At 48.4% G+C, this 25,339-nt stretch overlaps 1 protein-coding gene across 2 annotated transcripts; it reads left to right on the top strand.

The window, feature by feature from the left end:
- Positions 1–5,545: 5,545 nt before the first annotated feature.
- SLC38A5 (solute carrier family 38 member 5) lies at positions 5,546–24,133 on the top strand. Of its 2 annotated transcripts, none has more exons than XM_058291248.2 (16): positions 5,546–5,639; positions 6,999–7,052; positions 7,134–7,209; positions 7,816–7,931; positions 8,024–8,097; positions 8,784–8,876; positions 9,018–9,096; positions 13,096–13,178; positions 13,506–13,564; positions 14,443–14,580; positions 14,792–14,871; positions 15,707–15,807; positions 16,031–16,146; positions 22,922–23,066; positions 23,154–23,257; positions 23,742–24,133. In XM_058291248.2, exons 2-16 carry the CDS (start codon positions 7,000–7,002, stop codon positions 23,841–23,843), a joined length of 1,419 nt encoding a protein of 472 aa, XP_058147231.1. In that variant the 5' UTR covers positions 5,546–5,639; position 6,999; the 3' UTR covers positions 23,844–24,133. The 2 variants fall into 2 exon arrangements, with proteins under 2 accessions (XP_058147231.1, XP_071069374.1); XM_071213273.1 differs by lacking the exon at positions 5,546–5,639 and adding an exon at positions 6,564–6,627.
- Positions 24,134–25,339: the final 1,206 nt, after the last annotated feature.

The following is a 25,339-nucleotide window of genomic DNA, read 5'->3' as shown; positions in this document are numbered from 1 at the left end:
GGCTAGTCATGCGATTGTCGTTTCCCAGCATGCAACGCGCACTCCGTTAGCTGAAACCTCGCGAGGCATGGGAACTAGCTCTTTGTTCTTTTGTGCTAAAGCGAAGACGTATTTACTCTCCCATTCTTCCCTTCTTGGACAGAAGTGTTCATTGCGATTGTGGACTACATTTCCCAGGATGCAACGGACTCTACGGTATTCGAGCGTTTTAGGAGTGTTGCGAAGCAGAGTTATCATTAGGTTTGGGAACATTAGGGTGCGGGAGAAGTGTGCGAATCTGGTCAAGCTGCACTGTTTGATTCTCATCTCTGCTGGTTGTTGACGCTGCCTGGATTTTGCCATCTCAGAACTTCCAAGTTCCCCATCTGTAAAATGGAATAATAAATATTATAAACTTTTGCAGGGTTCGGGGAGGACTAAATAGGTGTAGTTTAGCACAGTGTTTGGCCTTTAGTTATTGTTTTTCCAACATTTTTGAATCCAACCCCCAAATACTAAAAGATGTACATCGCGACCCAGCGCACAAACAGAAATATAATAAATGGAAATATTTATTATGGCGTTTACCATATCCCAGGCACTTGCGCTAAGTGCTTTCAGTGGCACGTGGGTAAATGGTTACCGGCTGGGAGCAGGGGTGGGGTGGGGTGGGGTGAGGGGTAAAGGGTTACCGGCTGGGAGCAGGGGTGGGGTGGGGGATGGTTTCTAACAGTTGTTTCCGTGGCTTACAAACTCTCATCTTGGCAGATTTCAAGGTACTACCGTGTAGTCACTGAACACGGAGTTGGGAAGAGATGCAGTAGTGCACTATTATCTAATATTTCCGCCATACAGTTAGAATAGAGGTAAACAACTTCAAGAGCAGAGATAATAGTGAAATGTAGTAAAGTGATTACGAAGCGACAAGTTTCGAGTTATCACCTTTTAAGAATATAATTTATTTAATTGTAAATTTATTTCATTTAACTTTTATTAGTAATACCTGTGTTTAACAACCAGTTTGCAAAATTCCTGAAAAAAAAATTTTTTTTTTAAAAACAAAGTGCCTTCCCTCAGTGGTGCGGTCCGCGTTTATGTGGGGCCCCTGTGAGAAGGCAGTGAGACCCCAGGAAGGAGGTATACACAACAGACAGACTCAGAGCACCTTCCTGGAGCAGTCGCTGAGGGCCAAGGAGGAAGACAGAGCTCGCAGCGGAGAGAACAGGGGCGTATCGGGGTTGGGGTCCCGGGGGCGGTGGGAACGTGGCGCCCCTGCAGAAGTGAGCCAGTGTGGGAAAGGAAGAGTTCAAGCTGTCAGGTCACCGCTCCACAGAGAGGAGGGAGCACCAGACATTGAGGGCCCATGTTCAGCCTGTGGGACGTTTCCCACGTCCTGTTTTCTTGCCGCTCACGGAGAGGATGTTGAATGTTGAGCAAAGAAACTTGCTTCCTCCATCAGGGCCTGGGGCTTGGGGGACAGGAGCCTATCTCTGAACTCCCCAGGCTCTTCCGGAAGCAGGTTGTCGGCCTGCAGCTCCCACCCAGCACCCCACTGGGTGTAAACGTCTCCTCCCCTCAACCTCTGGAAGAGGTCCAGGAGGGGGGCCAGCTCTTTACTGAAGGGCAGCTTCACAGTGAGGGAGAGAGGGGGGATCCATGACTCAGGAAGCTTTGCTTTGAGGGGTGGAAGGCACTCAAAGAGTTAGTCATTGGGGAGTCTTCGTGAAAGGAGAGAGAAGGAAAGCATGGGCGCTTGCTTTAAGGAACAAAGAATAATTCGTTAATTCCTTGAACAAATATTTGTTGAGCAATCACCCTGTATCAGGCATTGTTTGAAGTGCTTTACCTGTAGTCATTCCTCACTCTTCCCAATAACCCCATGAGGTGGGCAGTTTTATGCCCTTGAGGGAAGCTGAGGCACAGTGAGGCTTAGTGACTTGCTCATGGTCACACAGCTAATAAGTGGCAGAGTTGGGAAAGCTTGTGCTGGTAACTGCTTGGCTAGGTGGTCCCTTCCCCTGAAGGCTGCTGAGCAGTGACCTGTTTTAGTGAAAACAGAAGCTCAAGTTTGCCATGGAACAGGAGGCTGCTTAAAAGGACTGATACGAACCCCAAATGACTCTTCATTTAATTTTAAAAATTTATTATTATTTTTAAGATTCAGACAGGACTTTATTAGGTCGCCAGCATGGCAGGGGTCTGAAGCGAGATTTCAGCCCCTATTATTTTTTTATGTAGATGTTATACCAAATGACTTTTAATTAAACTGGGTATGGATCCAAAATGTCACACAGGGCCTGCTTTAATGAACCAGCAGAACCTTTTGGCACCAAGAAGTGGCCCAACTTTGATGATCGAACAAAGTGTTCTTACCCCTGGCACAACCTCAAGGCCTCTGTCCAACTTAAAGACATCTGTTGCTTCTGAAGCAGGCTGCCCTACACAGCCAGAAGCCAGATGTCACTTTCCCTTTATTTTTCCTTCTACCAGTGATGTTGAGCACCGGCTACTTGCAGTGCCCAGGAATTTGGCTGTGCATGTGGGCTACAGAGCTGGATAAAGTTTCATCCCTCTCCTAGAAGAGGTCACTTGGCAGAAATAAAAAACCAGACTGATGAGGGCATGACAATCAATAAGTGGCATTTATTGACCCCTTGCTGTGTGCCTGGTGGCCCTAGGCTGGGCCACGTGGAAGGGCCCCAGGAAGGCCCTGGGAGGGGAGGGGAATGGTCAGAGCAGGAAGCTGCTGCCTGGAGGTGGCAGGTGGGAGGGCATCTATTTTTTGTCTAAGGTACACTAGTTCTTTGGACAGAACACTTCAGACTTTTCTTGAAATCTAGACACCTACCCAGTTCTCCCCCTCCCCAGCCACCTAGATCAAGGGCTTTGCTAACAGGTGTCTCTTTCCCTGGCCAGCCTGTACCACAGTGTGCGTGGGGGGAGTGTGCAGGGGTGGGTAGTGTAAGAGAAGAGAGAAGTTGAAGTAGGCCAAGATAGGCAGGGCAAGAGAAAGTGGTTGGAATGGGTGAGGAGGAGTGTATGCGTGCATGTGTGTGTGAATACCCTGAGTATAGTTCATCATCAACCTGTACATGTCCTCTGTCACAACCACGTGGGTGTGAGCTGCCCTGGTGTCTTCCTATGCAACTTGGCTGGTTGTTTCTTCTGTCGATGGCCTCCTGTCCTTTCTGGCAACTCAGTGTGTGTCAGTTCTGTCTGCTTGGGCAGTTCATTTCTATGGGGTTGTGTGTGTGTGTGTGTGGCTTCTTTGTAATGCTTGTGGGTGGTGAGTGTGTTGGGGTATTCCTCTCTCTCCCATGGGTGTGTCTTCTATGGATGTGTGCCTTTCTTCTCTGTGAGTCTGCCACCGTGTCTGTATCTGCCTGGTGAGTGGCTGTAGGTGTGTGTGCCCTGTGGATGTTTCTTTTGGTACCACGGTATATGCGCTGTCTGGTTCCCCTGTTTCCTCTTTAGGCAACTTTAAGTATATTTTCCGTATTTCCTTTTTGCAGCGATGGTAAGTGTACTCTCTGTATTCCTGTGTCCCCTCATTGTGCACCCACAGTGGCTTTCTCTGTGCATTTCTTTGCCATCTCGACTTGTGAATAGTTGTGTGTGGTTGTCTGCTTGAATGCAGTTGAGGATGTGTCTTTGACTGTGACTTCTCTATCAATAGTTATGTTTACCTGTGAGGGCCTCTCTCTCTGTGACCAGAGTTCTATGTGTGGTTACGTGTGATCCCCACACAGACATGCAAAGTCCTAGTGCACAGAGATATCATCAAAAAGCCTGAATTTGGAAGTTAGCCCTTCAGGGCTATCTGGACCTGCAATCATATGTGTGGGAGAGACCCAGGGCCCATATGTGATGTTGACAGCTGTGCACAATCATATCTGTCTGTGGTATGGCTGTGAGTCAGTGAGGCGTGGTGTCCGTGAGTTGGGCATGTCTGTAAACCTGTGACTGTCCTCTTCGCAGCTCTGAGTCTGCATCACTCTGTGTGGCTGGGAGCGTGTGTGGCTGTGCCATGAACCTGGCCTCTCCATGTGCCATGGTGAGTATGTGTGTGTGTTGGAGCTGTCTCTCTGTGTGGGGCTGTGGGGCTGTGTACACATTTGTGCTTGTTTGAACCTCTGCGGGTAATGGTGAGCCTGTCCTCGTGGTCTCTCTCTCTCTGCCTCTGGATGGGGCTGTGAGGGGGGGTTGCTGTGTCGCTGTGATCCCTGATTGTGCAGGAGTCTCTGTCCTGCTGTGGGGCAATAAACGCCCTCTCCTTCCCCCTCCTCCACTGCTGGTGGGGTGGGGGCACCTACACTGGCTTTGAAGCCCTAGCCAGCTCTGGGCCTTTCCGGGAATTCTCATTCCCTGTGGGGGGTGGGCAGGAGGGCAGAGGGACCTGGACAGAGGCCTTTCATCCACCTGGGCCTCACACAGCTCAGTCAAGGAAGACCTGGACCCCAACTCCACCCTGCCTGGCTCTGTGCTGGGGACACATGCTTGGATGGGGTGGACAGACAGTCAGACAGTGGGGGCTCCTTTGTTAGGTCCTGGACAGGCCTCTCTCCACGGCTGGGCTGGGGTTCAGGGCTCCTGGGCGTGCCCATTTGATGACAGTGTGTGTCCCCTCTCCACACCCGACCGCGGACTGCCTCCCTCCCTGGGCCTCCGAGATCTAGGGTTCCCTCCCAGCTTGCCTGGTGGCCTGAGGTTCGTCTATGGTTGCCTGCTTGAGGCTGCCGCACACCTGTTCCACTGCTGTCCCCAGGCCTGTGCATCCACCCTATCTGCTCCTCTGCCAGAATCTGACTTTCTCTGCCTGTCATTATCTGTCCCTCCAGGCATCTCTCTACCTCCACCGCTCTCTGTCCCCTTGTCTCTCTGGGCCGCTGTGTCTGTCCCCCACCTCTGAGTAAAGATGTATTTGGCTGTTGTCCACCTGTCCAGCCATCAGCCTGCATCTCCTGTTTATTACTGGGCCAGACTGCCGTCTTGCCTCCCTCCAGGTATTGGTGTGAACCTATCCCTGCCCGCCTGTCTGTTTCTCCCAGTAGCCGTCCTTCCACCTGTCAACCACGACTCCCCCACATCTGTTTTTCTGTCCCTGTGTTGTTTCTCCGTCTGACTCTTATCTGTGACTGCTTGTTTCTCTAATTCTCCCTCACTCTCTCCTCTCTGCATTTCTTCCCGCCAGCCGGGGACCCAGTGTCTGTCCGACCCTGGGTCTGTTCCCTGTCGGCCTGTTCCTTCTCTCTCTAGGTGTGCGTTTACAACTACTCCCTCCACCTTTGTGTCCGCCTCTTTCACCACTAAGACCCACACACAAACCTCGGTCTCCCCCCACGTGGGTCAGTTGGACTTGGCGGGCGGTGTGCGCCGTCCCCCTCTCCCCCGCCCGCCTCCCTCCTCCTGCTCCCCCCACTAGGGCCAGAAGGAGGGAAACGCAATTAATTTGAAAACTTCTTCCCAGAAAAAAAAAAATATCCGCGGCCCGAAGGGGCGCTGGCGGTTCTGATTGGCTGCGGAACAGGCGCGGGCTGAGCGGATTGGTCACAGGGCGGGGCGGGGGCAGGGCCGGGCCTGAGCGGGAGCTGCGCGGGTCTTGGGGTCCCAGAACCCTATTCGGAGTTGCGGACGCTTCTGGAGCTGAGGATAGCACTGAGGTGAGGGGGGGTGCGGGGCGTGGAGGTAGGGTCCCTGAAGACAAAAATGGGGCATCAATGGGGGTCCCTGGAGGGAGCTCAGGGGGTGTCTCGGAGACCTTTTTAGCAATAGCGGGGAATTGAACCGGGTGGGGTCCGGGAGGGGGGGGTCCTTTGGGTACCTTGATGCCAGGAAGTGAATTCAGGAGTGGGTGGCAGTGCCCCGAGGGTGCTCGCTCTTGGGAAGGCTCCTTGAGACCCCTCCCTTTCCCAAGTAGGGGCTTTAGGGCTTGGGGAGAGGGTTTTCTGGAGACAGTTTTAGCACTAATGGGGGGCCTTGAATGGCCGTTTCTGAGATACCTCCTTCTCAGAAAGAGAGCTCAAGGCTAGGGGAAGGGGGATGGTTTTTCAGAGCTGCTCCAACCGTAGGACAAGGGCTCCAGTCTTGGATGGGGATTGCAAACCGCCCCCCCCCCCCCCCCCCCCGGGAAACACATCAGGTCCTGGGAGGGGGGGTTTCGATGAACGGCTCATCTGGGAGGGGAAATCAGGTCTCCGGCCAGTTTCCTGAGACACCCCCAGCCCAGGAGGGTCTCAAGTCTGGGAGTGCCAACGAAGCCACTCCTGCCTGAAGAGAGGTGTTTAAGACTTGACAGGGTTCCGAGAAAATTCCTCTAGTCCCTGTAAGGGGAGTTCTGGAGTCACTTCTTTTCCGGGAAGGGGGCTTAGGTTTGGGGAATTGTCTTTAGCCTCCAGTGAGGATATCCGGAGTTATGGCAGAGGAGAGTTTGGGGGTATCCCAGGCTGTGGTCTCTGAAGGTTCATGGCCTGCTCCCCAGCTCCAGCCCCTTCCACAGATTGCATCAGCTCTGTGCCCAGATGAGGAGAAGGGGGGGGGGGGGCGCTAGGAGGGGTGGAGCAGCCGGCTGACACGTGTCCCTGCAAGAAGTGAGTGGCCACGTGGTGAGTGCAGAGAAGCTGGGGGCAGGGGACCAGGGAAAGAAAGAGAGTGAGTGTGGGGTCTGGGAGGGGAGGCTGTCCCAACTCCACATGTCCGTGTTATCTGCTCAGAGAGAAAGAGTTCTCTCTGTCTATATCTTTCTGCCTTTCTCTCTTCCCCTTTATCTCTCACTGCCCTCTTTTAACTGTCTCTCTCCCTCTTCTCTCTTCCCCTATCGCTGTCTCTGTCTACCTCTCTTGTCTCCAATTCTCTCTCCATCCATTTCTGTTCCTGTTCCCTTGGCCTCATCTCTTTCTCTCTGTTTCTATCTCTGGCTCTATCGGATCTTCTTCCCCCCCGCCCCGCCCCCCCCCCCCCCCCCCCCGCTCTCCTCACATTGTAGCCACCCCCCCACCCCCGCCCCATCTCTCTGCCCACAGGATGGAACTGCAGGATTCAAAGATGAACGGAGCCCTCCCTGCGGATGCTGTGGAGTAAGTTAAGGGCCCAAGGAGGCAGGGTCAGGGATCAGGGGTCCCCCCTCTTATCAGCTCCCATCCCCCTGTCCTATCCAGCTACAGCCAGGTACATGAGGGCTTCCTGCCCACCCATGGTTCTGCCCCTGCGAGGAAGCCAGCCCAGTTCATGGATGTGAGTGACTCTACAGGATCTAGCTCAGCTCCACCTTCTCCAGCTACTCTCCTCCCTGGCTATACCTCCTCCTTAGATAATCATCTCCCCAGCTGCCCCCATCTTCCCAGCTACATTCCCTCCCCAGCCATTCCCCTACTCCTTTCCCCTACAGCTATTCACTTCTCAGTTGTTGCTCTCCTCCCCAGATACTCCCCCTCCTCAGGAACTCCCTCTTCAGTTACCTCCCCTGCCCAGCGTCTCCCCTCCCTGGCTGGTTCCCCTGCTCAGTGATTTCCCTCTCCCTTGGTTCTCCTGCCCCAAGCGGTCCCCATCCTCAGCTGTTCTCCTTTCCCCAGCTGTTTTGCCTCTGGTAGCTGTTCCACCTTTCCCTGCGCCTCCTCAAAGTTTCCCCTCGGAGTTTTGCCTTTCCCAGAATTCCCTTTCCCAACTTCTTCCCATCTTCAACTCCTTTCCCTTCCCAGCTTCTCCCCTCCTCCAGTGGTCTTTCCTGGGCTTCTCCCCTCCCCAGCTGCTTCTCCCCCAGTCTTTCCCTGGCCCCAGCACTGGTCTCCTCGCCTGGTCCTCCCAGCCCATGTGTGCCTGGGTTGTGCCCCCTGCCCACAGTTCGAGGGGAAGACATCGTTTGGAATGTCAGTGTTCAACCTCAGCAACGCCATCATGGGCAGCGGCATCCTGGGACTGGCCTATGCCATGGCCCACACAGGGGTCCTCCTCTTCCTGTGAGTCTGTAGGCGGCCTGGGGTGTGGGCAGGATGTTATGGGGTAGGAGGGAGGCCAGGCAGCCAAGCCTGAGCTGTGCCATCCATCACAGGGCCCTGCTCCTGTGCATCGCACTTCTGTCTTCCTACTCCATCCATCTCCTGCTGACCTGTGCTGGTGTTGTAGGTGAGACCCCAGAGCCTGGACCCCACTCCCCACTTCCCTGATTTTAGACCCTGGCTCCCAGACCCTGGACCCATTCCCCTGACCTCAGACACCAGACCCAGGACCCCAAGACCTCCACTCTAACTCTGGACGCTGAATCTACCACCCTGACTCCCATGTCCCAGACCCCACACTCAACCCCCCGGACTCTAGACCCCAGGCTGCACCCTGGCCCTCAGACCTTTATCTGGACTCCCAGACTCCTAACCTCCAAGCCCCAGCCCCCAGCTGTCAGTCTGGTCATCTGACTCCCATCTCTCAGACCGTTCCCGCTCCACTCCATTCCACTTCTCACCCCTGCCCCTCAGACTCTACCCCACAGCCCTTGGTTCCTAGGCTCTGACTGCCCTGGATCTCAGACTTCCATCTCTCTCTGGTTTCATCCATATCCTAGCTCCAAGAACCCTCTCACCACCCTCAGCCCTTAACCTTCCAGGCCTTCAGTCTCTGGCCTCAGATCCCACTTCCCAGACTCCACCCCCAGGTCAACCCTCACCTCTTAACCCTCACCTCCAGCACCCATCAGTCAGACCTAATCCTTTCTTTCCCATCTCCCCAGCTACCAGACCCTTTGCCCCCCCCCCCCACTCCTCACCCCTGACCTGGCCTCCTAGACCCATAACCCGTTCCTTCTACCCTACCCCCAGGCATCCGAGCCTACGAGCAGCTGGGACAGAAGGCGTTTGGGCCTGCAGGGAAGGTAGTGGTGGTCGCGGTCATCTGTCTGCACAATATTGGGGGTGAGAACTCTGGGGGGGTGAGGAGTCAGCTTGGAAGAAGAGGGTGGGGTGCAGCAGGCTTCCCCAGGCTGGACTGGGGAAGAAGGGGCGGGGGGAGGATGAGGGGCATCCTTCTGCTTACACCTCCCCCCCACTTACCAGCCATGTCCAGTTACCTGTTCATCATCAAATCCGAACTCCCCCTGGTTATCGGCACCTTCCTTGACATGGACCCTGAGGGGTGAGTGAGCAACCCCCCACCCCCATGACTGGCCCCACAGTGCCTTCCCAGACCACTACTCCCTGGCTGTGAGGTGTGGGTGTGACCTTCGACTTTGTGTGGCCAGGTGTTCTAGTTTGAGACTCTTGGGCAGGCCAATTTGGTCAGACAGTGATTCCTGTATAGTTTAATGCCAACAGTATGTGCAGCTGTTACTCTGACTCTGAGTCCAGTAGACTCCACATGTTGATTTTCATGACTGTTGTTCTGACTGGTTCCATCTGGAGGCTAACTGTATGCCCACTGTATTCCAGTGCTGACCATACATGTGCAGCTGTAAGTATCTGGTAGACTGTAGGGTTGAGTCAGTGACTATTGTTATCAGCTAATTCTCTCTGGCTGGCTGATGGCTGATGACCAGTATATCCTGTATACTGTAACTCCAACTATATATGTTTGATGCTTGTTTTGACTTTACGTGTCCAACTGATTCTCTGAGTTTGATTCAGGGGTTATTGGGCTGGCCGTGAGTGTGTCATCGCTGATTCCAAGTGTGTATGTAGATGTGTATGCAGTGTACTGTGGTGCCAGCTGTGTGTGTGTGTGACTAGCTCTGACTGTACATGTTCAGCTGGCTTCATCTCTGTGTTCAATTGGATGACTATTGTTCTGGCTAATTCTCTCTGGCTGTATGTGTGTGTGTGTGTGCGTGCTACCTGACTATGACCATACATGTCTTCTGTATTCTAGCCCCAACCACACATGTTTGAGTAGTGTTCTGACTTTGTGTCCAGTCATGCTGGCTGAATCTGTCTGGTTGTATGTGTATGATGGCTGACTCCAGCTATGTATGCGCAGTGTCCTGTGGTGCTTTGGCTCCAGCGATCTATAATCGGTGCTCATTATTCACAGATTCCATATTTGTGTCATCTACTTGCTAAACTTTACTTGTCAGCCCCAAGTCAATACTCATGGTGCTTTCACAGTCATTTGCAGACATGTGCAGAACAGTAAAAAATTTGAGTCACCTGACATGCATATTTCCAGCTGAGATGGAACAAGGTGATACTCTGCCTTTTTGTTTCAGTGCTTATTCTGAAAGCAAGTGCCTTTTTTTTTCTTTTTTTTTTTTTTTTGAGGTACCAGGGATGGTTTTGAACCCTGGACCTCATATGTAGGAAGCCGGCCCTCAACCACTGAGCCACATCAGCTCCCCTGAGTTGGTTTTTTCATTTGTTTGCTTGTTTGTTTCTAGGAGGCACCGGGAACCAAACCTGGGACCTCCCTTGTAGAAAGCAGGTGCTCATCTGCTTGAGCCACATCCGCTCCCAAGTAAGTGTCCTTTTTGTGGTATATTGAGTGCCACGTGTTTTGCATTTTTGTGCTTTTTATTGGGGATTTTGCTCTTTAAAATGGCCCTCGAGCATAGTATTGAAGTGCTGTCTGGTGCTCCGAAGCACGAGGCTGTGATGTTCCTTATGGAGAAAATACATGCATTAGGCTTTATGAGGCATGCCTTGTAGTGCTGTTGGCTTTGGGTTCAGTGCTAACCAATTAGCAATATATGTAAAACAAGGTGTCTTTAAACAGAAACGTTGCATAAAACAATGTTACATATTGGTCGATTGGCTGAAATGTTGTGACCAGAGGCTCACAGGAACCCCACCCTGTATTTCCCCAGGAGCCACAGTTCAGTATTTGCTAATTCGGTGTTCATGGCCACTTTATAGGACATGCTACCATGAATAACAAGAATTGGCTGGTGGCGGACTTGGCCCAGTGGTTAGGGTGTCCGCCTACCACATGGGAGGTCCACGGTTCAAACCCCGGGCCTCCTTGACCCGTGTGCAGCTGGCCCATGTGCAGTGCTGATGCGCGCAAGGAGTGCCCTGCCACGCAGGGGTGTCCCCCACATAGGGGAGCCCCACGCGCAAGGAGTGTGCCCCGTAAGGAGAGCTGCCCAGAGCGAAAGAAAGTGCAGCCTGCCCAGGAATGGCACCGCACACACGGAGAGCTGACACAACAAGATGATGCAACAAAAAGAAACAGATTCCCGTGCCACTGACAACAACAGAATTGGACAAAGAAGACGCAGCAAATAGACACAGAGAACGGACAACCGGGGTGGGGCGGGGGGAAGGGGAGAGAAATAAATAAATCTTTAAAAAAAAAAAAAAGAATCGGCTATGTGTTCTGCTGACTGCATACGTGATGCACAGCTGTGCGTCTGGTGTCTGACCCTGACTGTGGGTCCCATGGACTGTGCCTGATGTGTATGTGTGTGTTTGGTTTGGCCAGCCTGACTGAGTTAGTCTACATGTCTGTCTGACAGTGTTAACTGAGAGCTAGGTATTTACTATCTGTGTGTGTGTTGTTAGAACTTGTCATTTGGTTCTGAGACCATGTAGGTAGCTGACAGTCCTTATGACTGCTTGTGCCTGATTATTATGATTAGCTTCAACTGTGTATCTGGTTAAGGGTGTTAAGGGTGCTTTGTGGGTTTATTTCTGGTGTAACTGTCCATATGAGATAAAGAGTAGTTGCTGATGACAGGGAGAGGGAAGAAAGATGAGATATGGGGGCATTTTCAGGACTTGGAGTTATCCTAAATGATATTGCAGGGACAGATGCTGGACATTATACATCCTGCCATAACCTACTGAATGGACTGGGGGAGAGTGTAAACTACAATATAAACTATTATCCATGTGGTGCAGCAGTGCTCCAAAATGTTTTCACCAAGTACAATGAATGTGCCACAATGATGAGAGATTGTTGATATGGTAGGAGTTGGGGGGGTGAGTGTGGGGTATATGGAAACCTCTTATTTTTTTAATGTAACCTTTTTTTTGTGATCCACATATCGTCAAAAAATACAGTATAAAAAACATTCAAAAACTTTAAAAAGCACTCAATAAAATTATTTTGAATGAATGAGCAGTTGTCCAACTGATTCTATTTATTTTTTTAAATTTTTAAATTTTTTAAAAAGATTTATTTTTATTTATTTATTTCTCTCCCCTTCCCCCCCGACCCTGGTTGTCTGTTCTCTGTGTCTATTTGCTGCATCTTCTTTGTCCGATTCTGTTGTTGTCAGTGGCACGGGAATCTGTTTCTTTTTGTTATGTCATCTTGTTGTGACAGCTCTCCGTGTGTGCGGCGCCATTCCTGGGCAGGCTGCACTTTCTTTCATGCTGGGCGGCTCTCCTTCCGGGGCTCATTCCTTGCGTGTGGGGTTCCCCTGCACGGGGACACCCTTGCAAGGCAGGGCACTCCTTGCACGCATCAGCACTACACATGGGCCAGCTGCACACGGGTCAAGGAGGCCTGGGGTTGGAACCATGGACCTCCCATGTGGTAGACAGACGCCCTAACCACTGGGCCAAGTCCACCGCCATGATTCTGTGTTTATTAACTTTTCTTAACCAGGCACCTCCTTCCAGTTATCTGTATAGATCCCCCTCTTCCTGGGAGCTGGGTTCTAATGGTATGGCCAGCTGGCTGATTGGGTTTCTATTTCCATCTTTCTCTGGCTCTGCGGCCAAACTTGCCCAGCTACTTCCAGGTGTTGAATAAACCTCTTACTGTTCAAACAATCGCACGTGTGTTTGGCACCTTTTGTCTAACTCTGCATCGTTGCCTGTCTGTCATTTCATCAAACCACTGTTCTACCCATCAAACATGCCAGGATCACGACTCTTTATTATATGAGTCTGACTGATTCTGGGTGCTTGACCATCTGATTTGATGTCCACTTTATGAGTCTGACAGTGCAATTTTGTCTGCCCATGCTGTATTCCATGACGGTGTCCCATTGACAGTCTGGTCATCAGTTCGTTTCTGTTTATCTGTTGTGCCATTTGTCACTGTCAGCACCTGAAGGACTTCTCACAGCTGGGGTGCTGGTTCATCTATTCTGTCTATGGGCAGAAATGTGGCTGGCTGGCTCTCGCCTGCGAGTGTCTGCCTGACAATTTTCTTTGGCTGGCGGCTAGTCACTATGTCTGTTTGTCTCCCTAGGTACTGGTTCTTGAAGGGAAACCTCCTCCTCATCATTGTCAGTGTGGTCATCATCCTTCCCCTGGCCCTCATGAAACACTTGGGTAAGAGGCTTCCTGGATTGACTGGTGGGTAGCAGGGTTAGAGAGGGGGAGCCAGCCTGATAAAAAGGCCCATTCTCAAGGGCTTTAGAACACCAGGGCAGAGCTCGTTTGATTTGGGTTTTAACAGATAAGCGGGAGTTTGCTATTGAAGGGAGGCTGCTCCAGGGGGAAATAAAAGTTTGTGCAAAGATATGGTATGCATAAAAGATTCAGATAGACCCATGTAATTGGGGTGAGGGACCTCGAAGGCCAGGCAAGGGGTTTGGACAAGTTTGTTGCTGGGGGAGATTCCCTGATTTTTGATGCTCTGTGTGTTGCCCCTTGCAGGCTACCTGGGGTATACCAGCGGTCTCTCTCTGACCTGCATGCTGTTTTTCCTCATTTCAGTGAGTCTGAGAGAGGGATGTGAAAAAGTGGGGAGACTACCCTTTTCAGCCACAATCTCATTTATAAATCAGCTGTGTTAGTACTACTGACTATAATGTGCTACCATCCACTCTGTACATTTCCACACTTTTTACAGTCAAGTTAATTAAAACTTCTAACATACATTAAGCATCAGTATCCCATCTCAGCCCTCCTCTTATATAGTCTAGGGATGTAAATGTCAATTGAAAGAAAGCTTGAGAATAACGTAGGGACTGAATAACACAGTGAAACCAGAGGTGGATGAGAATTATGGATAATAGTACAAATACAAGAATGCCCTCCTATGAACTAGAACAAATGTACATCACTATTGCAAGGTGGTAAGAATGTGGAGAAACATGGGAAAATACAATGATTGTAACCTTTGGATGATGGTTAACAGCAATACTGTAATATTCTTGCATCAATGCCAAAGATGTACTGTGTTAATAACAGGGGGGTAAAGGAGTGGATATAATGCAGTGGTTGAGTGCCTGCCTCTCATGTAGGAAGTCCTGGGTTCAATCTCCAGTACTGCCTAAAAATAAAAAATAATAGGGGGGTATGGAAAAAATATACCAAATGTATGCTATGGACCATAGTTAGTGGTAATGGGCTGATATATTACCTCATAATCTGTAATAAATGTTCCACAACAATGTTGAGTATTGGCGGAAAGGTGTATGGGAATTCCAAACATGTGAATGATTGCTTTGTAAGTTCACAACTTCTCTAATAAAAATATATTTTAAAAAATTCAATTAAGAACAATTAAAGAAAAAACTGGAAAAAAAACGTGGGGAGAGAGTTTGGGACACAGCCTCCTTCGTGACTCTGCTCTCTCCTCTTTCCTCAGGTCATCTATAAGAAGTTCCAGCTTGGTTGTGGCGTGGGCCGCAATGAGACAGCAGTGGAGAGTGGGGACCACCTGGGCCTCCCCACCCAGGGACTCAACGGAAGCTGCGAGGCCCAGATGTTCACCGTGGACTCTCAGGTGGGTGCACAGATGTAGAGGAGCCTGCACCATGCTTAGGCCCTCTGGCCCTGCCACATGATATACCCTACTCAGAATGGAGCCAGGTTATTGGACATTTGGGGCTTCCATGGTTCTGGTATGGGGGGCAATAGTGGGCCCAGGGAGATGGGAAGGAGGGCACGGACTCCCCATGGGCTCTAACCCTGTGTACTTGGGGCCATTTCCCCAGATGGCCTACACAGTGCCCATCATGGCTTTTGCCTTCGTCTGCCACCCTGAGGTGCTGCCCATCTACACAGAGCTCCGCCGGTGAGTGGGCAGGCATGTGGGCATACTTGGTGGGTTGGTAAGGAGGGCAACAGTCACAATTTTTGACTATTCCAAAGCTATAGCTTGGTCATAGGTAGGTTGGGTCAAAGGAGGGATTTGGGTGGCAAAGTGGCCTCAGGGGATTAAGGCAGTGACCATTTTACTGATTGGGGCTTAAGTATTCTATTATTTTAATATCTAGTACAAGTGTGGATGGCCAGAGTGGGGAGACAGGGATAGTCTGATGGAGGAGGGAAGTATGGATGGATGGGGGAAGGCATGGATGGTCAGAAGGGGGAGATATAGATAGACAGGAAGGAGGCATGGATGGTCAGATGGAAGAGGTAGGTAGGGAGGGAGGCAAGGTTGATTGGATAGACATAGGTGTTACAGGAGTAGACAGGGAAGAGAAGTTATGATGGGACAAAGGAGGAGACTTGGATGGCCAGACGGAGAGGGGAAGATGGGATGGTGAGACAGAGGATCAAGGTGTAGAGGGACGCATGGGGAGGTGGGGGTGCTAAGATGGGGGATGTGTGGATTGTCAGACAGAGGGGGAGGCATGGATCATCAGATGGAAAAGAGAGACACTGATAGCCAAATGGAGGGGAGAGGCAGAGATGGCCTGATAGGGGTGAGGGGCAATGGTCAGATGGGGTGAGATATAGATGGGTAGAAAGGGGAGGCTAGGCTAGTCACATGGGAGAGGCAGCAAAGGGCATCCCATGGTGTACTGGCCAAACATCAGCTCTGTGGGGTGGAGGGGTAGTTTTTGAGGGGTCTGGGCCAAGTTCAGGGTTCTGAACTTGATGGTTCCATGACCTCTACACCTCAGGCCCTCCCAGCGCAGGATGCAGGCGGTGGCCAATGTGTCCATTGGGGCAATGTTCTGCATGTATGCACTCACAGCAACCTTTGGATACCTCACCTTCTACGGTGAGTGGGGTTGGGTCCAGGATTGGGTGAGGGCTGGGCTGAAGGGTGGTGTCTCTGAATTCCTGCCCTCTGTGCCTGGGGCCCCATTGATTTCCAAAGAGGGTCTGCATCACGTGGGGAGATTTTGGTCACTCTGCATGTGGGTGAGTGTTTTGGGGCACTGATGCTGGTGCTCCAGCCACATCCTGCATCCCGTGTCCTTGTCCTGTGTCCCCTGGCCTAGATACCGTGGAGGCAGAGATGCTACACAAGTACAGTCAGAAGGACCTGCTCATCTTCTGTGTGCGCCTGGCGGTGCTGCTCGCGGTGATCCTCACTGTGCCTGTTGTGCTGTTCCCTGTGCGTGGAGGCGAGAGTGGGCTGATGGAGTTCAGGGATAGGGATGGATGGGTGGGAGGGCTAGGCATGGATGGTTGCCTGGAGGGTGGACATAGGAGTGGATGGATGGATGGAGGAGTCAGGGATGGACAGATAGGGAAAACAAAGTTGTCAGAGGGACAGGGAAGGCAAAAAATAGATGGTCAGACAGAAAGGGGAACCTAAACAGCAGATCAGGGGTGGTGGTGGACAGAGGCAGTCATTTGGAGGGAGGAGGCACAGATGGCTGGCTAGACAGAAGGGGGAGGGAGGAATGGTCAGAAAGGGCAGAGGCATAGATAGTCAGAGTGGAGAAACAGGGATAGATGTAAGGAAGATGGAGGCAGAAGTAGTGAGATGCACGAGGGGTGAGGATCTCAGATGGGGAGAGGGGGATGATTAGACAGAGGACAGAAGCAGAGGTAGTTAGGTGGAGGAGGAAGCAAGGATCTCAGACAGCGGTGGAGGCACAGATGGATGCTCAGACAGAAGGAAGAGACATGGATCATCAGACAGAGGGGAGGCAGGGACCTCATTCAGAAGGTGGAAGAGACAAATAGTCTCGGTAAAACCTGCAGCTCAGCTGCCAGCGGAGAGGGGAAAGGACAGATTCCTCCCAGGGAAGAGGGAGGGTGTGGCGGAGGGCTGACTGGTTTCTCTTCTGGTGAATGTAACTTCCGCAACTTGCTAACTCAGAACAGGTAGTGGAAATTGAAGGATTCATCTCTGTGGAAGGGTTTGCCAAGGAATGCCATTTGCTGGCCAGCCGGGAAAGTGAGGAAAGACAGACTGTTCCCTCTTGATTCTTTCCCAGGCGTGGTAGACCTGGTTGGGCCCCATTATTGGCTCCCTACCACAGTTTTGACTACTTCAACAGAACAATATTGAAGTTTTAGGAAAAATTAAACTGAAAATCAAAGAAGATCTGTGAAATAAGGCCATTGAACAAGAGAGAGAAATTGATCAACAGAGCATAATCATCGACATAAGCGGATGCCTAGGTATCAACAAAAGATAACAATCCACACTAGAAACAGAAAGGAACAAGCCAAGGATCTAGATGAGGCTCGGTATAATGATGTTCAAACAAAGCTCCTTGGGAAACGGACTTTGGCCCAGTGGTTAGGGCGTCCGTCTACCATATGGGAGGTCCCCGGTTCAAACCCCGGGCCTCCTTGACCCGTGTGGAGCTGGCCATGCGCAGCGCTGATGCGCGCAAGGAGTGCCGTGCCACGCAAGGGTGTCCCCCGCGTAGGGGAGCCCCACGCGCAAGGAGTGCGCCCGTGAGGAAAGCCGCCCAGCGTGAAAAGAAAGTGCAGCCTGCCCAGGAACGGCGCCGCCCACACTTCCGTTGCCACTGACGACAACAGAAGCGGACAAAGAGACAAGACGCAGCAAATAGACACCAAGAACAGACAACCAGGGGAGGGGGGGAAATTAAATAAATAAATCTTTAAAAAAACAAAAACAAAAACAAAGCTCCTTAATCAGTTTAAGGAAATGAATGAAAACATGACTAAAGAGATAAAGGATATTAAGGTGACACTGCGTAAACATAAAGAATAATTTTAAAGCTTGCAAAAAGAAGTAACAGAGCCTATGAGAATGAAAGACACAATGGATGAGATTAAAAATACATTAGAAGGGAACCGAGAGTGCCTACAACTGCAAGCAGGACAATCGCATCCATCAGCCATGTGGGATCGAAGCCCCTTCTCGATTTAGAGGTGGCGTGGACATTGCCATTCCAGGGTCCACAGGATGGAGGAATATAATATGAATTGGAGTGGATTTGCTGCTATTCTATTATAGAACTGTTGTGACTCTAGCAATGGAAGAAATTGTATCATTGATGTGGAGACAGTGGCCATGGGAGTTGCTGAGGGCAGGGAGAGGGAGGAAGAGGTGTGATATGGGGCATTTTCAGGACTTGGAGTTGTCGTCAATGATATTGGAGGGACACATGCCAGTACATTGTATATCCTGCCATAACCCACTGGATGGACTGGGGGAGAGTGTGAACTACAATGTAACCTATGGTCCATGCAGTGTGGCAGTGCTCTAGGGTGCATGTACCAAATGCAATGAATGTATCCTACTGATGAAAGGGAATGTTGATGTGGGAGGAGTGGGGGTGGGGTGGGGAGTGGGATATATGGGAACCTCATGTTTTTTAATGCAAAGTTTTATGTGATCTATTTATCTTTAAAAAAAAAGACAAAAAAAAAGAATAGAGGATTCCCATATGCCTAACATCCTCCCCCTTTTCCCCTTTCCCCTATTAATAACATTTTACATGTGGATGATACATTTGTTACAACTGATATACAAATATTGAAACATTGCTACTAGCCATAGTCAATGATTTGCATTATGGTTTACATTTTGGATCATACACTTTTATAAATTTTGTTGAAATTAAAAAAAATACATTAGAGGCATAATACAGCAGATTTGAAATATTCGAACAAATAAGTGAATTCGAGGATAGGACATTTGAAATTAAAATGAAAGAAGAATCAGGGAAAAGAATGCAAAAAAACTGAAGAGTATCAGGGAACCGAATGACAACATGAAATGCACAAACATGCATGTTATAGGTGTCCCAGAAGGAAAAGAAGCAGAAAAGGGGTAGAAAGAATATTTGAGGAAATACTGACTGAAAGTTTTCCAGTCCTTATGAAAGACAAAAACATCAATATTGAAAGGCTGGAAAAAGATATTCCACACTAGTAGCAATCAAAAAAGAGCTGGTGTAGTGATACTAATATTGGGTAATATAGATTTTAAATGCAAAATTGTTATACGAGATGAAGTAGGTTACTGTATATTAATAAAAGGGACCATTCACCAAGAAGAAATAAAAATAATAAATATTTATGCACCTAACATAGGTGCCCAAAATACATGAGACATGCACTGGCAAAGCTGTGGGAAGAAATAGATGTCTCAAAATAATAGTTGGAGACTTCAGCACTCCCTTCTAAGCAGTAGTTAGAACACCTGGACAGAGGATAAATGAGGGAACTTAGAGCTTGAAAAATATGATAAATAAACTAGATCTAATAGACATTTATAGAGCATTATACCCCAAAACATCAGGATATATATTCATCTCAAGTGCTCATGGATCTTTCTCTAGAATAGACCGTAGGTTGGGACATAAGTCAGAGCTCCATTAATTTAAAAACAGTTAAATTTTACAAAATATGTTCTGATCATAATGGAATTAAGTTAGAAATTAATAACAGGCGTAAAAAGGGAAAATCCACAATTATATGAAGATTAAACAGTGCACTCTTAAATAATCAGTGGGATAAAGAAGAAATTACAAGAGAAATCAGCAAATTCCTCAAAACAAATGAAAACAAGAACACAACCAAAACTTTTGGGATACAGCAGAGACAGTGCTGAGAAAGGGTAATTTATAGTCCTCAAAGCTTATATCAAAAAAAAAAAAAAAAAAAAGAGGAAAGCAGATGTGGCTGAAGTGATACGGCCTCCACCTACCATATGGGAGGACCCAGGTTCAATCCCTGGGGCCTCCTGGTGACACTGACCTTAGAAGAAATAGAAGACCTCAACAAACCAATCACAAGTAAAGAAACTGAAACAGTCATCAAAAAACTCCCCAAAATGAAAAGATGGCTTCACAGGTGAATTCTACCGATCATTTAAAGAAGATCTAATACCAATTTTGCTCAAACTCTTCAAAAAAATTGAATAGGAAGGAATACTACAAAACTCATTCTAAGAAGCTAATATCACTCTAATACCAAAACCAAATAAAGACATTATGAAAAAAGAAAGTTATAGACCAATTTCTTTAATGAATATCAATGCAAAAATCTTCAACAAAATACTTGCTAACCAAATCCAAAAACACATCAAAAAGCTTATACATCAGGATCAGGTGGGCTTTATACCAGGTATGCAAGGATGGTTCATCATAAGAAAATCAATCAGTGTAATACACCACATTAATAAATTGAAGAAGAAAAATCACGTGATCATTTTAATTACCTTTAAAAAGAAGACTAGGGAAGCGGATGTGGCTCAGCGGTTGAGCTCCCACCTGCCACATGGGAGGTCCTGGGTTCGGTTTCCGGTGGTGCCTCTTAAAGAGACAAGCAAGACAGTGAGCTGATGTGATGGGCTGGCATGATGTGGACTGGCTCAATGGGCTGGCACAGTGAGCTGACACAACAAGATGAAGCAACAGAGACACAAGGAGGAAAACTCAATGAGAGACCCAACAAAGCAGGAAACAGGTGGCTCAAGTGATTAGGTACTTCCTTCCCACATGGGAGGTTCCAGGTTCAGTTCCAGTGCCTCCTAAAAAGAAGATGAGCACACAACGAACAGACACAGTGAGCACAAAATAACGGGCAGTGGGGGGGCGGGATATATAAATAAATCCTTAAGAGAGAAGAAAAAACCTGGAGGACTCTAACTTCCAGACTTTAAAGCATATTATCTAGCTATAGTGGTAAAAACAGCATGGTACTGGCATAAAAATAAATTGACCAGTGGAACTGAATCAAGAGTTTGGAAATAGACCCTCATATCTATGGTCAAGTGATTTTGATAAGGCTGTCAAACCCACTTAGCTGGGTCACAATAGGCTATTCAACAAATGGTGCTGGGAAAACGAGATAACCATATCTAAAAGAAAGAAAGAGGAACTTTGTTTCACACCTTATACAAAAATTAATTCAAGATGGAGCAAGGACCTAAATATAAAAAACTAGAATCCTAAAACTCTTAGATGAATTACATTTGTAGGGAAATATCTTGAAGATCTTGTGCTTGGTGGTGGTTTCTTGGACCTTTCACCCAAAGCACAAGCAACAAAAGAAAAAATCGATAAATGGGACTGCTCAAAATTGAATACATTTGTTCTTCAAAAGACTTTATCAAGAAAGTAAAAAGGCATCCTACTCAATGAGAAAAAATATTAGAAAACCATATATCTGATAAGGGGTTGATCTCCGTGTTATATAGAGAGATCACACAACTTAATGACAATATGATAAGCCATTAAGAAATAGGCAAAAGAATTGAACAGACATTTTTCCAAAGTGGAAATACAAGTGGACAAAAGACACATGAAAAGATGTTCAATGTCATTAGTGGTTAGGAAAATGCAGATCAAAACTACGATGAGGGGAGTGGAAGTTGCTCAAGTGCTTGAGTGCCTGCTTCCCATGTATGAGGTCCCAGCTTCATTCCCTGGTACCTCCTAAAAACAAAACAAACAAACATAGAAATGAACCCAGGGGGGCCGGTGTAGCTCAGTGGTTGAGTGCTGACTTCCCACATAAGAAATCCTAGGTTCAGTCCCTGGCCTTGGTACCTAAAAAACAAAACCAAAACAACCAAAAAGATCTACAATGAGATATCATCTTACAACATGCGGAATGACCATTCATTTAAAAGAACAGAAAACTTCAAGTGCTGGAGGCTTTGTGGAGAAATAGGGACATTCCGTCATTATTGATGGCACTGTAAAATGGTGCAACCTCTGTGGAAGACGTTCTGCCAGTTTCTCAAGAAACTAAATATAGAACTGCCATATGATCCAGCAATCCTGCTACTAGGGATATATTCAGAAGAACTGAGGGGAAGAATGCAAACATTTTCACACTGATGTTCATAGCGGCATTATCACAATTGCTGAAAGATGAAATCAACCTAAGTGTCAACTGTCGAATGGATAAACAAGATGTGGTATACTCATACAGTGGAATATTACTCAACAGTAAGAAGAAATCAATTGGGGAAGCACATGACAACATGGAGGAACCTTGAGGATATTATGTTGAGTGAAATAAGCCAGACACATAAGGACAAATACTGTATAGTCTCACTGATGTGAACTAAACACAGTGAGTAGAGTTATGGAGTTGGACTGTTTAGGCTGGTTGGAGATGGAATGTGGGATGACAAGGGAAAGAAGATGCTGGGTGTGTGCAGAATGTTTAGTAAGGTCAAATGTAAAGATGTGGTAATGTTTGGATTTGTTTGTAATGCATTATAATGAATGTCACAAACACTGTTGACTCATGGATGTGATTGTGGCTTTTAATGAGTAGTCTAGGAAGATTAATGTTCGTTGGAGAACAGCTGGAGTGTAATATTGGGAATGTACAACAATGATTTTGGAAGTAGATGAGGATTGTGGTTAATACAAATACAAAAAAAAAACATTGAATACATTTATCCTTTACCTTGACTTTCAAAAAATATATATAAATACAGGAATGTTCTACTACAGGGTATTAAGAATGTGGTAGTACATGAGAAAATATAACTTATAATGTATGGACCATAGTTAACAATGTTGTAGTGCTTTTGTAGCAAAAGCAAAGTTGGTACTATATTAATTCTAAAGGTAAAAAAAAATGTGGGGTTTAATTTTGAGATATGAATACAATTAAGCATTTTTTTCTCTTAATTTTTCATTAGTAAGGAGACCTGACTATGCCATTTAACTAATCTGTGTTCATTTGTGTATCTTTCTAAACACTTGAGGAACAACTAAGTTAGAATTTGGAATAGATGAGATAAAATTGCCCGAGAAAGAACTTTTTAGGAGTAATGTTGCCATAACTTGTTGAGCTGCCTTTTTCTGTTCTTTTATTTTTGCGAATTCGAAATTAAGTTGTTAATAATAATAATAAAAAGACAGATGATCGCATGGAAGGGGAGGTGGCACTTGGGTCCTGACCGCTGTCCTATCGCCCCGTGGCCGCAGATCCGCCGGGCCCTGCAGCAGCTGCTCTTCCCAAGCAAGGCCTTCAGCTGGCCACGGCACATCGTCATCGCCCTGATCCTGCTCGTCCTGGTGAATGTCCTCGTCATCTGTGTGCCAACCATCCGGGATATCTTCGGGGTCATTGGTCAGTACCCCTCAAACCCAATCCCACACCCCCTTAGCTGGTACCCCAGACCTGGATTGACTTCTGTCCTTCCTTCTTTTCATCCAGGGTCCACCTCAGCTCCTAGCCTCATCTTCATCCTTCCCAGCATCTTCTACCTCCGCATCGTACTTCCTGAGGGGGAGCCCCTCTGTTCCCGGTCCAAGGTCCAGGTGAGCATTCCAGAGAACTGAGGAAAAAGGGAGCATTCTGAGGAGGAAGCACTCCAGGATGGTTGGAGATAGAGGAGGGGGCTGGAGGACAAGGGAACACCCAGGGAGGGGACAGATGGTCTGGAAGGATGGAGATTGTTTTAAGAAGGGACAAAGCAGGTAGAGCACCAGCCAAGTCTGGGCAGACAGAAGGCGCACTCAGGAAGGGGCTGCCTCTGAGCAATCAGGGCATTTAGGAGAATTGGGACGAGAGGGAGCGTTCTCCAGGTGGGTGGAAGGAGCATGATTGGGAAAAGGATCAGGAGCACTTTCAAGAGGGAGGATGAAAGAAAGCTCTTGAATGGGGGGCCTCGCGGGAAGGGGCTGGCTTTGAGGAAGGAGCGGGAGTACAGTGGAAGGGCAGGAATGAATGGAGCACTCTGTGCAGGAGGAGCTCGGGTGGGAAGGCCCAGCCAGTCCCACCTTTTCTCCCTTTTGCCCGCAGGCCCTGTGTTTTGGTGCTCTAGGAGTCCTCTTCATGGCAGTCAGTCTGGGCTTTATGTTTGCCAGTTGGGCCACAGGCCAGAGCCGTGTGTCTGGACACTGACCGCGCCCTGCCCTGCCCAGGGACCCTCATACGCGTGCGTGTGGAGGAGGCCTGGCTCCCATTAATGTGGGTGTCCAAAGGGGGCTGTGGGGGCTGTAGAGTGGCCCACTTCCCCCTCCCCAGGAATTCTGGGCTTGGTGCATGGCTCTGATCCCAATGCTGACCCTACAGGAGGAAGAGAAGGGCAGGTCTCCCTGCCCAGCTCAGACCTCTCTGCTTCATCCTGGCAGAAGCTGTTTGTCAGGCTTCCCCTCAGGCTCAAGGGGAAGAATAAAGATGCTGAATTCTAACTCTGGCCTCAGCCTTCCGATCTCTTTCTAAGACTTCCTGGGGGAGCCTGCCTAAGTCCAGGCAGGGGTAAACTGCCACCCTGGCTGTGGATCTGTGTCGACCGTCCTCTTCGCCCACATCTTCACACCTCCGGTAACTCCTTGTTTCACTCACTCACTCGGGAAACATTGATTGAGGGCCTCCTGGGTGCCAGGCGCTTTTCTGGGTGCTGGGGTAAACCAAGAAGTGCACCAAGCAGATCCTGTGAAGCTGATGTTCTAGCACAAGAGCCAGCAAACTCTGGCCCACGGGCCCAGTCCAGCGTGCTGCCGATTTTTCTACAGCCCTGAGCTAAGCCTGTTTTTCACATTTTTACATGGTTGGGGAGAAAATTAAAAAAGGGGTAATCTTTAGTGACATTTGAAAATTATATGAAGTTCAAATTTCAGAGTCCATAAAGCAAGTTTGATTGGAACATCGTCCCACCACTTGTTCATTTACGTAATACTTAATATGCTACGAGGGCGGAGTGGAGGAGTTGCAGCAGAGCTCTTATGGCACGCAAAACTTCAAATATTTCCTTTCTGGCCCTTTATAGAAAAAAATTTGCTGACCCCTGATCTAGTGGAGGAGACAGGAAAAGAGAGGAATCATTCTGGATAAAGATGAGCACAAAGGGAAATGCGTGATGTGACAGTGACATAGGGGTCATTCAGGAAGGCCTCATTTGAGGAGGGGAAGAGGAGCTGGGTCCGAGAATGGCTGGAAGGTGCAAGCCCCATGGTTATCTGAGCAAAAAGTATTCTAGGAAGAGGAAGCAGCCAGTAGAAAGGCCGTGAGGTAGGAATGAGCTTGGCAGGTTCAAGAAAGAGAAGGCTGGTGTGGCCATTTTGCACCCCCAAAATCAGCAATGTATGTGAGTGCTGATTTCACAACGACCACACTGACAGTGTTGAGTTAGGAACCTTTTGGATTTTTGTCAACCTAAACGGGTGAGAAATAGTTGTTAAAATTCCTGTGTCTCTTTTTCTTGAACATTTTCAGAGGTTTAAGAGACACTTGTTTATCTTCCCACGCAATTTGTATGCATATAAACCAATGCAGATACATAGTCTCCATATTTGCAAATACCACGTGCTTCCTGTTTCACCATTCTTCACTTCTCACCCACTCACTGCCACTAAACTTAAGCTCAACAAGCCTGCTTTTTAATAATAATATTAACT

This window comes from Dasypus novemcinctus, chromosome X, assembly GCF_030445035.2.
Source record: "Dasypus novemcinctus isolate mDasNov1 chromosome X, mDasNov1.1.hap2, whole genome shotgun sequence".
Classification (NCBI taxonomy): domain Eukaryota; kingdom Metazoa; phylum Chordata; class Mammalia; order Cingulata; family Dasypodidae; genus Dasypus; species Dasypus novemcinctus.
The sequence above is the reverse complement of the archived record's forward strand: the minus strand, read 5'-3'. Positions and strand labels throughout refer to the sequence as shown.

Excerpts from the sequence above, each read along its gene's own strand:
- SLC38A5 (XM_058291248.2), top strand. The coding sequence starts at position 7,000 with ATGGAACTGCAGGATTCAAAGATGAACGGAGCCCTCCCTGCGGATGCT. Across the intron at positions 7,932-8,023 it reads ACAGGGGTCCTCCTCTTCCT|GGCCCTGCTCCTGTGCATCG; the intron begins GTGAGTCTGTAG and ends CATCCATCACAG. Across the intron at positions 13,565-14,442 it reads TGCTGTTTTTCCTCATTTCA|GTCATCTATAAGAAGTTCCA; the intron begins GTGAGTCTGAGA and ends CTCTTTCCTCAG.